At 38.4% G+C, this 13,150-nt stretch overlaps 1 protein-coding gene across 2 annotated transcripts in view; it reads left to right on the top strand.

The window, feature by feature from the left end:
- st6galnac2 (ST6 (alpha-N-acetyl-neuraminyl-2,3-beta-galactosyl-1,3)-N-acetylgalactosaminide alpha-2,6-sialyltransferase 2) overlaps window positions 1-5,663 on the top strand; it is a 37,325-nt gene extending 31,662 nt beyond the window's left edge. The window contains exons 7-9 of one of the 2 annotated variants that reach the window (XM_087241802.1): window positions 1,784-1,867; window positions 1,952-2,048; window positions 2,462-5,663. In XM_087241802.1, the coding sequence (XP_087097928.1) occupies window positions 1,784-1,867; window positions 1,952-2,048; window positions 2,462-2,641 (361 nt within the window). In that variant the 3' untranslated portion in view covers window positions 2,642-5,663. The remainder of the gene's footprint in view (window positions 1-1,783; window positions 1,868-1,951; window positions 2,049-2,461) is intronic. The other variant, NM_001171222.1, reaches the window with a different exon arrangement.
- Window positions 5,664-13,150: the final 7,487 nt, after the last annotated feature.

Genomic DNA, 13,150 nt, shown 5'->3' with positions numbered 1-13,150 from the left:
GATGGAAAGATGACTTTTATGAACATTTCTTACAGTTTAAAGTGATACAGTAGATTATCAGGGTTGGTGTTGTATATGATGATACAAAAACCTTGTAATAAACTCCCAGTACTTTTTCTGTTATTTTAAAGACTTATTTCTCTAGATATTATTTTGTAAACAATAAATAAATATCAAATAATGCACATCTAACTCAAATAATATTGGTATTGGCCAAAGCTTTATGTTGATATTGGTATTGGTATCTGTATTGGTAAAGAATATTAGCAGTGCACCACTAATTCAATTAATATTGGTATCAAAACTTTATGTTGAAATCGGTATCGGTATTGGTAAAAAAATCCTATTGGTGTACTCTTAATTCAATTAATATCAGTATTGCCCAAAGCTTTATGTTGAAATTTGTTATCTGTATTGGTAAGAAATCCTATTGGTGCATCCCTAAGTCAAAAATATCGGTATTGGCCAAAGCTTTAAATGGAAATTAATATTGGTAAAACAATTAATTGATTGGTAAAAAAAAATCCTTTTGGTGCACCCCTAAATCAAATAATATTGGTATTGGCCAAAGCTTTGTCGAAATCACTATTCTTATTGGTAAGAAATCCTATTGGTGCACCCCCAAATTAAAAATATCGGTATTGGCCAAAGATTCATGTTGAAATCGATATCGGTATTGGAAAAAGTTTTATTGGTGCACCCCTAATTCAAATAATGTTAGTATTGGCCAAAGCTTTATGTCGAATTTAGAATCAGTATTTGTAGGAAATCCTATCGGGTCACCCCTAAATCAACCACTAATTTAAACAATATCTATATTGGCCAAAGCTTTATGTTGAAATTAGTATCGTTATTGGTAAAAAATCTTATCGGGCTCTCTAATTCAAATAATATCGGTTTTGGCCAAAGCTTTTTTTATTGAAATCACTATCTGTATTGGTAAGAATTCCTATTGGTGCACCCCTAAATCAAAATTATCGGTATTGGCCAAAGCTTTATGTCAAAATTCATATCTGCATTGTTAAGAAATCCTATCGGTGCACACCTAAATCAAAAATATCGGTTTTGGCCAAAGCTTTATGTTGAAATCAGTATTGGTAAAACATCCAACTGATTGGTAAAATATTATATTGGTGCACCTCTAATTTTAACAATATCTATATAGGCCAAAGTATCAGTATTGGTAAAAAATCTCATTGGGCTCTCTAATTCAAATAATATCGGTATTGGCCAAAGTTTTATGTTGATTTTAGTATTGGTATTGGTAAAAAATCCTATCAGTGCATCCGTAATTCAAATAATATCGCTATTGGACAAAGTTTTCTGTCAAAATTGGTATTTGTATTGGTAAGAAATCCTGTTGGTGCACCCCTAAATCAAAAATATCGGTATTGGCCAAAGCTTTATGTTGAAATAAGTATCGGTACTGGTAAAAAAAATCTTATCGGGATGTCTAATTCAAATAATACTGCTATTGGCCAAAGTTTTATGTTGATCGGTATTGGTAAAAATCCTATCGGTGCACCACTAATTCAAATAATATCGGTACTTGCCAAAGCTTTGTGTTCAAAGTGGTATTGTATTGGTAAAAAAATTCAGTGCACCCCTAATTCTAATAATATTGGTACTGGTCAAAGTTTTAAGTCGAAATTGGTATCGGTATTGGTCAAAATTCCTATCGATGCACCCCTAAATCAAAAAATTACTTTGCGTCCAATTAAAGGCTTTCTGCCAGATTTAGAGTTTGGGTTTAACATTTCATTTTATTTGATTATTATGCCAGGGCCAGTCAGATTTTTGGATACAATCCTGAAATACGGCAGTTGAAGATGATCCATCCCAGCTTCATTCATTACGTGACTCAAAGGTGAGGGAGATTTCCCAGACATGTAGTCTAAACACAAAGTGTTTCTCTCCTGTAATGAAACGCTATGCTATCATTGACTGACAGGTTTCTGAAATCACCATGGCTCGTTCTCTTCAAAGACCTGTACATGCCCAGCACCGGTGCCATGATGCTGATGACTGCTTTACACTCCTGTGACCAGGTCAGTGTTTAGTATTATCAATAAAACATGATTATACATTAATTTTTAATGAATCTTTTCTAATGTTTTTAAAGGGATTGTTCACTCAAAACTGATAATTAATTTACTCACTTATTCAAAACCTGTTTGTGTTTTTCTTCTTATGCATTCAGACGTTAATGTCCAAACAAATCTTTACATAAGTTTATGCTATAAAAATACACATTACATTACATTTATGGGGATGGAAACCTAGCTAATCGTTACAAGTTTTCAACATTATTCAAAATATCTTCTTCTGTGTCCAACAAGACAAATAATCTTACCACATTTTACACTTCAGGACGAATAAATGGAGAGATAATCTTAATTTTCGATTGAACTATCCTTTTATTAAGCTGTTTTAAACATGTGAACACTGGTTTATCCCTCAGGTTTCTGCTTATGGCTTCATCACAGACAATTACAAAGACTTCTCAGACCATTATTATGACAGGGTGAAGAAGCCTCTGGTCTTCTATGCCAACCATGACATGGTGATGGAGAAAAATCTGTGGAAGACGCTGCATTCTCAAGAGCTTTTGTGGCTGTATCAGAGAGAAACAAAGAAATGAGCCTTACGAAATGTTAAAATACCAAACAAGTATTTTACATTAATCTGTTCATTTAAAGATTTTGGGCTTCTCGTGTATCTTTTAGAGCAGCGGGTGTCCAATCCGCCTCTATAAACTTAGAAACGAAAGTTAACATGGTGCCTTAAAAATGTGAGTCAACTCAACTTGTTTCAGCTCAAAGCGTTGAGTTTTAAATGTTATTTAACTAATTATTTAACTTTAACTTCATGTTGCTGGTCTACCTAACATGTTCAAGTGTTAGTGTGACAAATTTGCTATTTTACAAGCTTTAACATCGGTTCAAAAACTTCAACTAACTTCAGTCACAGGCTTTTCTCTCAAAAAATCTCTCAAAATCTCAGCAAAAAAAAAAAATCATTAAACAACAGCACATAATATTAGACTAGATATTCTTTAAGATGCTAGTATTCAGCTTGAAGGGACATTTAAAGGCTTAACTAGGGAAATTAGGGTAAAGTTAGGGTAATTAGGCAAGTCATTGTATAACAGTGGTTTGTTCTGGAGACAATCGAAATAAAATTTTGTTTAAGGGGGCTAATAATATTGACCTTAAAATGGGTTTCTTCAGAAGAAAAAATATTATAGGAAATTCTGTGAACAAATTCCTGAATCTGTTCAGCATCATTTGGCAAATACTTCAAAAAGAAAATTCAAAGGAGAGTGAATAATTCTGATTTCAACTGTACCTAAAACAGGTCCATTTATGGTCCATCCAGGACAGAGTTTGGACACTCCTGCTTTAGAAGTGACATGATTGAGATGGAAAAAGGCCCCAAAAAAATTAAACTGAAATACATGAAGGATTTTGAGTCTGGAGACTACTCTTGAGTTCCTCAGGGTTCGGTGTTTGGACCGCTCCGGTTCAGTCTGTCTATGCATCTAATGAGTCTAATAATCCTGAACAATAAAACCACATATGATAGCTATTGTAGCACCCTTAGATTTGGATGAGCACTATAAGTACCACAATATATTTACAGGGATAGCTTAATGAAGGATGAGGGAGTTGAACAATAAACTGATTTAATGCAGAAAACACACAATAAACAATCTAAACATGAATGGAGTACCTTAATAAGGAAATAAAATAAATGAGATGAAAAGAAAGAACGTAAAAAGCTTTAACATTGGTTTAAAAACTGCAACTAACTTCAGTCACAGGCTTTTCTCTCAAAAAAATCTCTCAAAATCTCAGCAAAGGGTCAATAAACAACAGCACATAATATTTGACTAGATATGTACTAGTATTCAGCTTACAGTAACATTTAAAGGCTTAACTAGGGTAATTAGGGTAAAGTTAGGCTAGTTAGGCAAGTCATTGTATAACAGTGGTTTATTCTGGAGACAATCCAAAACTAATATCGCTTAAGGGGGCTAATAATATTGAGCTTAAAATGACTTTAAAATATTTAAAAACTGCTTTTATTCTAGCCGAAATAAAACAAATAAGACTTTCTCCAGAAGAAAAAATATTATAGGAAATACTGTGAAAAACTCCTGAATCTGTTAAACATCATTTGGGAAATATTTGACAATTAAAAAATCACAGAAGGGCGAATGATTCAGACTTCAACTGCATGGTCCATCCAGGAGAGAGTTTGGACAGCCCTGCTTTAGAAGTGACATGGTTGAGATAAAAAAAAGCCCCCTAACCCCCCCCCCCCCCACCCCCCCCAAAAAAAAATTGAACTCAAACAGTTATATGAAGGATTTTCAGTCTGGAGACTACTCTTGAGTTCCTCAGGGTTCAATGTTTGGACCGCTCCGGTTCAGTCTGACTATTTATCTAATGAGCCAAATAATGCTGAACAATGAAACTGCATACGATAGCTCTGCTTACAAAAGCCCTGTAATTTGGCTTCTCATCCAAAATGTCTACAAAAAGAGATTTTGTCTTGTTTCTAGTCTAAATATCCAAAGATTTTTAAATCACGAAGCAAATGTTGTCTTGTTTTAAGAAATAATGAATCAAAATTAAGTGAGTTTTTCCTTAAAACAAGCAAAACATTATGGCAAAACATTCATTCATTCATTCATTTTCTTGTCAGCTTAGTCCCTTTTTTAATCTGGGGTCGCCACAGCGTAATGAACCGCCTATGTCAGGGGTGTCAAACTCAATTCCTGGAGGGCCGAAGCCCTGCACAGTTTAGTTCCGACCCTGCTCCAACACACCTACCTGTAGGTTTCAAACAAGCCTGAAGGACTCAATTAGTTTGATCAGGTGTGTTTAATTAGGGTTGGAACTAAACTGTGCAGAGCTGCGGCCCTTTTGGAACGGAGTTTTACACCTGTGGCCTATGTCAAAACAAATAACTAGATTATTTTGCATACCCCATTGGCAGAATGTTGCAGTGTCGAGACTTTTCTTGTGAAAATACTCAACTGAATACAGATTTAGGCAAGATTTTAGTTCTGATTGAACTGTATCTAAGCACTTTACAGCACACAACAATGTACTCCTAGACCAGGGGTGTCCAAACTCGTTCCTGGAGGGTCAGTGTCCTGCAGGGTTTAGCTCCAACTCCCTTCAACACACCTGCCTGGAAGTTTGTAGTATACCTAGTAAGACCTTTATTAGCTTGTTCAGGTGTGTTTAATTAAAATATGCAGGACTCTCCAGCACCGAGTTTGTGTAACGAATATGGCAGCTTACCATTCATCCGCCCACCAGAGGGAGCTCTCTCCCGATTATTGACTGGGTACTTCCTCTGTGGTACTTCCTGGTAGCCACCATATATAAGCACACTGCTTATGTGTATTCATTGCGAAGTATTGCCAGTTTCACTGCCTACTAAGCGTTTTTCCTACTGCTATTTCTGCCATTGTGTTATGACCTTTTTGCCTGCTCTTTTGACTACTGTTTTTGGATTTTGGACTCTGCCTTGTTTGCCTTTTTGGACTGCCTCTTTGTTTGCTTATCGTTGCCTGGTTCATGATCACGATTCTGCCTATTGTTTGATACTAGTTGTTTGTTTAATAAACCTCCAGCTTTTGGATTCAATCCGCCTCCATGTCTTCACCTACGGCTCCCTCACAGAATACTTCGCCGAACATCAATCCAGCGGAGGTTTCTAATTTACAAGCAGCTTTCAATTATCAAAGCGAAATGCTATCTGGGTATCAGGAACAGTTGATGCATTTAAAGGAGGCCAACGATCGTCTCACCCAGTACATCCATTCTCTCCCTGCTCCTCAAAGCTCACCGGTAAGACTAGCATTACCTGATAAATTTGATGGTTCGCCAGAACTTTGTCGTGGCTTCATTCGTCAATGTAAAGTCTTTTTTACTAGTCAGCCGGAAACCTATGCTCATGATACTAAGAAATGTGCTGTAATGATGTCCTTATTAACCGGACGAGCTTTAGACTGGGCCTCAGCTGTTTGGGAGAGTGATTTACGTATACAGTCTTCGTTTAACCATTTTATTTCTCAACTCAATGAAGTTTTTGGTTATCCTGAAGGAGGACAAGACATCTCTGAACAATTACTAGATCTTAAACAGGGAAACCGCACTGCTGCAGATTATGCTATTGACTTTCGAACACTAGCTGCACAAAGCGGTTGGAATGATGTGGCTCTCAAGGCTGTATTTAAACGAGGACTGAATGCACAATTACAAGCTGAATTAGCATGCAAAGCAGTTGATCTGTCTTTTAATGAGCTCATCACTTTAGCCATTAAAATAGACAATCTTATGCGCAACACTCCACGCTCACGCCGGGTTTTACAAATCAAATCTGAACCTGCCATGACAAGTCATGATGCCCCAGAACCCATGCAGATTGCCTCTACCCGCATCTCCTCCAACGAGAGGGAACGACGGCAGCGGGAGAATCTATGCTACTATTGTGGAGGTGAAAATCACCAAAATGCTGCATGCCCTCTCAAGACCAAGAAGAGCCATGCTCCACAATATCATGTGAGTACCATTGAAATTTCCCATCGCCAAAATTTTCTTTTGGAATGCAGAATTGAATTTGATACTGCTGTTCAATGTATTTCAGCATTAGTAGACTCTGGATCAGTGGTTAACATCATCAATCAAGAACTCACGGACAAACTCAAGATTCCTACAACTCCCTGTGTCCCAGTAATCAACATAACCACAATAGACAATGGCCCTATTGGTTCTGGAATTACTGCTACCACTGCACCAGTGTCTCTCCAAATTGGACTATTTCACAAAGAAGCCATCACCTTCTATGTAGTCCCTTCATGCAAGTACCAAATGATATTGGGCCATCCTTGGTTGGCCGTTCATGATCCTATCATTTCATGGAACCATGGTGAACTCACTCAATGGTCAACTTACTGTATTAACAATTGCCTAACAAAAACGTTGTCATTTCCCTGCCTTTCCACCAGCATTGAAAGCCCTGAAACTGAAGTATGCTCGACCCTCCCTGCTGTCTATCACCAATTTGCAGATGTCTTCAGCAAGTCCAAGGCCACGCAACTTCCCCCTCATCGACCTGGGGACTGTGCTATTGAACTATTGCCTAACATGTCCCCTCCCAAGAGCAAAGTGTACCCTCTCTCTCTCCCTGAGACTCAAGCCATGGAAAATTACATAGAAGAGGCTCTTGCATCTGGTTATATCCGGCCTTCTACATCACCAGCGGCTGCTGGATTCTTCTTTGTTGAAAAGAAGGATGGTGGACTACGCCCTTGCATCGATTATCGGGGACTAAACAGTGTCACAGTTAAGTACAGGTATCCACTACCCTTAGTTCCGTCTGCTTTGGAACAACTAAGAGAGGCTCATATCTACTCCAAACTTGACCTCAGGAGTGCTTATAATTTAATTCGAATCCGAGCAGGAGATGAGTGGAAAACCGCCTTCCTAACCACTAGGGGGCACTATGAATACCTTGTTATGCCGTACGGACTAGCTAACTCACCAGCTGTATTCCAGTCATTTATTAATGAGATTTTCCATGATCTATTGAATAAATGCGTCATCACCTATATTGATGACATCCTAATCTACTCTCCCAATCTGGAGCAACACATCAAGGATGTCAAAACAGTCCTCACACGCTTACAACTTCACCAACTCTATGCCAAGCTTGAGAAATGTGAGTTCCATGTCCACAAAACATCATTTCTGGGGTACATTGTTAGTCATAACGGAGTGGAGATGGACCAATCTAAAATTCAAGCAGTCACAGAATGGCCTCTTCCTAAGACAGTAAAGGAACTTCAACGATTTCTTGGATTCGCCAACTTTTATCGCCGGTTCATTCGAAGCTATAGTTCCATTGCCGCCCCCCTTACTTCCCTTCTTAAAGGTAAACCCGGTAAACTTGTGTGGAATCCATCCGCTGTCAGGGCTTTTGAAAACCTTAAAACTAGCTTTACCACAGCACCCATACTAAAACATCCTGATCCCGAACTACCCTTTGTTGTAGAAGTGGATGCTTCTGACTGTGGAATAGGGGCCATACTCTCTCAACGACATGGCAGTCCTGGCAAATTACATCCATGCGCATTCTTCTCACGAAAACTGACAGCAGCAGAAAAGAATTACGATGTGGGTAACAAAGAACTTCTTTCAATGAAGGCAGCATTAGAAGAGTGGCGTCACTGGCTCGAGGGGGCCGTACACCCATTCCAGATTATTACTGATCATAAAAATCTGGAGTATATCAAGGGAGCCAAAAGAATTAATCCCAGGCAGGCCCGTTGGTCATTGTTTTTTACACGCTTCAATTTTTCAGTCACTTACCGACCAGGCAGTAAAAATCTCAAAGCAGATGCACTCTCTCGCAGATATGAGACTGGCTCAACCCATCAACCCAATGTTCCTATCCTTCCATCCACGGTAGTTATTGCTCAAATAAGTTGGGACCTCATGGAGGAAATACAACGAGCACAACAAAATGAACCAACTCCATCTGAATGTCCCTCTAACCGTCAATATGTTCCTCAAACCCTCAGGAACCGCACTCTCCAGTGGGTGCATACATCACTAGGCTCAGGACACCCAGGAATTCATCGAACCACGACTCTAGTAAGGAATGCATTCTGGTGGCCTTCCATGAACAAGGACATTACCAACTTTGTTAAATCCTGTGCCATTTGTGCCCAAACCAAGACCCCTCGTGAACTACCCACCGGTCTACTACAACCTCTACCCATTCCACACCGCCCCTGGTCACATCTGTCTATTGACTTTATTACAGACTTACCATTATCCAACGGTTTCACAACTATTCTGGTGATCGTAGACCGATTCTCAAAGGCATGCAGATTGATTCCATTGAAAGGACTGCCCACTGCCATGGAAACAGCCATAGAACTCTTTCAGCATGTCTTCCGAACCTTTGGAATCCCGGAGGACATAGTATCTGACCGGGGTCCCCAATTCACTTCAAAGGTGTGGAGAGCCTTTTGTAAACACCTGGACATTAATGTCAGTCTAACTTCAGGCTACCATCCAGAGTCAAATGGTCAAGTAGAAAGAGTCAATCAAGAAATAGGTCGTTACCTAAGAACTTACTGTAGCAGAGAACAGGATAAATGGAGTGAATTCCTCCCCTGGGCAGAATATGCTCAGAATTCCCTCACCCACTCATCCACAGGTCTCACCCCTTTTCAGTGTGTATTAGGCTACCAACCTCCCATGTTCCCATGGTCAGGAGAGCCTTCAATGGTACCATCAGTGGATGACTGGATTAAGCGGAGCGAACAGGTGTGGGACAGTGCTCATGTGAGGCTTCAGAGAGCAATCCGTGCTCAGCGGATTCAAGCAGATCGCAGGAGACGTCCACACCCCAACTATCAACCTGGCCAAAGGGTCTGGCTTGCTACCCGTGATCTTCGTTTACGTCTACCATGCAGGAAGCTCACTCCAAGGTATGTTGGACCTTTTAAGATTCTTAAACGAATTAACGAAGTGACATACCGTTTGGAGCTTCCTGCTAACTATCGCATATCTCCTTCATTTCATGTCTCCCTCCTGAAACCGGTCCACCCTGCATCTCCTGGCACATTGAGTCCTGAACCTCCTCCACCTTTGGAGATCGATGGCATACCTGCTTACTCAGTGAATGAGATCCTGGACTCCCGCCGTAGAAGGGGCCAGTTGCAATATCTGGTGGACTGGGAGGGCTATGGACCTGAAGAAAGATCTTGGGTGGTCTCCAAGGACATACTGGATCCGTCACTGATACAAGAATTTCACCAACGACATCCAGATCGCCCTGCACCACGTCCAAGGGGTAGACCTATGAGAAGAACACCAGGAGGTGTTCATAGAGGGGGGGATTCTGTAACGAATATGGCAGCTTACCATTCATCCGCCCACCAGAGGGAGCTCTCTCCCGATTATTGACTGGGTACTTCCTCTGTGGTACTTCCTGGTAGCCACCATATATAAGCACACTGCTTATGTGTATTCATTGCGAAGTATTGCCAGTTTCACTGCCTACTAAGCGTTTTTCCTACTGCTATTTCTGCCATTGTGTTATGACCTTTTTGCCTGCTCTTTTGACTACTGTTTTTGGATTTTGGACTCTGCCTTGTTTGCCTTTTTGGACTGCCTCTTTGTTTGCTTATCGTTGCCTGGTTCATGATCACGATTCTGCCTATTGTTTGATACTAGTTGTTTGTTTAATAAACCTCCAGCTTTTGGATTCAATCCGCCTCCATGTCTTCACCTACGGCTCCCTCACAGTTTGGACCTTCTGTCCTAGACAAACTACATTTGACTCTCTAAGACTGAGATCATCTGGTTTAGCTAATATCTAGAAGTCTGAGAATAATGTGAGAATATTTATTTGGATGTATGATGTGCACTGTAAAAAATGCCTTTCTTTCTTTGTTTGTCTTGTTTTTAATCTTAACAAGAAGCTTTTTCTAGATAAGCAAAACATGTTGTCTTTATTTTAAGAAATAATGAGTCAAAATTAAGTGCTTTTTTCACTTAAAACAAGCTAAATAATCTGCCAATGGTGTATGTAAAATAATCAGATGTCAAAAGGAAATACAAGATTATTTTGCTCATCCCATTGGCAGATCATTTTTGCTTGTTATAAAAAAATATTCACTTCTAACACAGAATTAGTCAATAGTAGCCAGAACTGTTTGGGTATTTTTAGTGTATCCCTTTTAAGAGCGTCTCTTTAAGAGTGAGCAGTGGGAAGTTACTTTTAAAAGTTATAGTTTAGGTTCTATATATACACACTACATGTCAGCTGTCATGTCGCCTATCCAAGTTTTAGGAACAGCAAATAATGAGTTAACTTCTAGTTGATCATTTGGTATCAGAAGTGGCTTATATGAAAGACAAAGGCCTCTAGATGACGCTTATTTGATCACAATAAAATATGATCATGCCTTGATTTTGACTGATTTCATTAGGACAGTAAGATCTGACATTCCTTCGACAAAAGTCTCATCACTGAACAGAAATAATGTCCAGTATATCAAGAGTCTTTGGGTTCATCTTCAATGTCTCCTCCTTCATCTGACCATAGACATGCTCAATAATGTTCATGTCTGGTGACCGGGCTGGCCAATCCTGGAGCAGCTTGACCTTCTTTGCTTTCAGGAGCTTAGATGTGGAGGCTGAAGTATGAGAAGGAGCGCTATCCTGCTGGAGAATTGTCCCCCTGCTGTGGTTTGTAATGTACTGGGCAGCACAGATGTCTTGATACCTCAGGCTGTTGATGTTGCAGATCTCTCGCACGCCCCCATACTGAATGTGTCACTAAACCATGAGTTCTCCTTCACCAAACTTGACTGTTTTCTGTTAGAATCTTGGTCCATGCTGGTTCCAGTAGGTCTTCAGCAGTATTTGTGATGATTGGGATGCAGATCAACAGATGATTCATCAGAGAAATCCATCTTCTGCCACTTTTACACATCATCAACTAGAAGTCAAGTTATTATGTGCTGCTCTTACAACTGGGATCCACGACAAGACTGGATCAGGTAGTGTGTATATATATATATATATATATATATATATATATATGTATGTATGTATGTATACACACACAGTTTTGTGTTACTTCTTTTAAAATGTGTAATTTAGTTATTATTTATGGAAGGTTATGTGTTAGGTTGTTTGTGTGCTTTTGTCATCTGGGCCGGGCTTGCTTTTTTGTAATAAAAATGAAATAAAACAAACTTCTGGTTTTGATAAATGTAAAAGAAATGCTCTTTCACACCACAAACCACAAAATTAATTCAATAAAGCTCAAGCTGAAGAAATTTTCTGTTCGGGAGAGCATAAAGAAGAAAGAAAAAATCAGTTCAGCGATGAATATTCTGGGTTTGCATTTCACAGTTTTTCCATTTGAAGGGATATTGAATCTATGTTTGTATCAGTCGAGACGAGTAGATACCTGTTCACAATTAACTGAAAAATACAGTTAATCAATAAACAAACAAGCACTGGTTTATTGTGCATTAAATAAAACGGATCTATTATGCAAGTCACTTTTATAAGGGCTTTAAACATAGTTGTGTGGCAAGAGTGTGTGAATCGAGCCAGCCTCATATATATATATATACATACATACATACATACATATATATACATACATACATATATATATATATGTGTGTGTATGTATGTATGTATGTATGTATGTTTGTATATATATATATATATATATATATATATATATATATATATATATATATATATATATATATATATATATATGTGTGTGTGTGTGTGTATGTATGTATGTATGTATGTATGTATGTATGTATGTATGTATGTATATATAAATACACACACACACACATATATATATATATATATATATGTGTATACAAAAACATATTTCTATTTTTCGCTGAAAACATATCTATAAATGTGCAGTTGGCGTAAAATAGTTTCAGGATGTTGGTGACAACCAAATAAATTAATATATGCAAAGAAAACAAAACAAACTAGTTTACAAATGAAGTTATGTGTAATAAAATGAAATAAAGGCTTTCAGAGAAAGAAAATCAAGATGGCCCGGCCAATCACCTGATCCGGATCCAATAGAAAACTCAAAATAAAGCTCAGATTTGAAAGACGAGACTCACAGAACCATTAAGATTTTTACACTCTGTTGAATTCGAGAAACTCACAGCTGAGCAAATAAGTAAAAAAAAATATAGAGAAAACAAATAAGTTCTGTTTAACATTGTCTGTCTTTCCACGAGACAGCAGTGAGATGAGATGAGAAGCAAATAAGGTTCCTGTAATTTTTCTCCAGAGAAAAAACTCCCAATTATTTCACATGTCTCCTTTAGCATTTCAAAAGGAATCTCTCAAACCACGCTGACGTTTACCTGAGCACCAGAGATAACATTTTCAAGAATAACATTTAAAACAACTCTGCCAAAACCAAATGATCTGAGCTAAGAAAAAGTTATTTAGCAAAAATAAATATTAAACACAACTGAATTGTCACCCACATGAAACAAATGCTACATTAATTTATGGTAAATAGGCATACTTTTTTTAAACCATAAACTACT

Source organism: Danio rerio, chromosome 3 (assembly GCF_052040795.2).
Source record: "Danio rerio strain M-AB ecotype USA chromosome 3, GRCz13ab, whole genome shotgun sequence".
NCBI classification, from domain to species: domain Eukaryota; kingdom Metazoa; phylum Chordata; class Actinopteri; order Cypriniformes; family Danionidae; genus Danio; species Danio rerio.
This window is presented reverse-complemented; position numbering and strand designations above follow the sequence as displayed.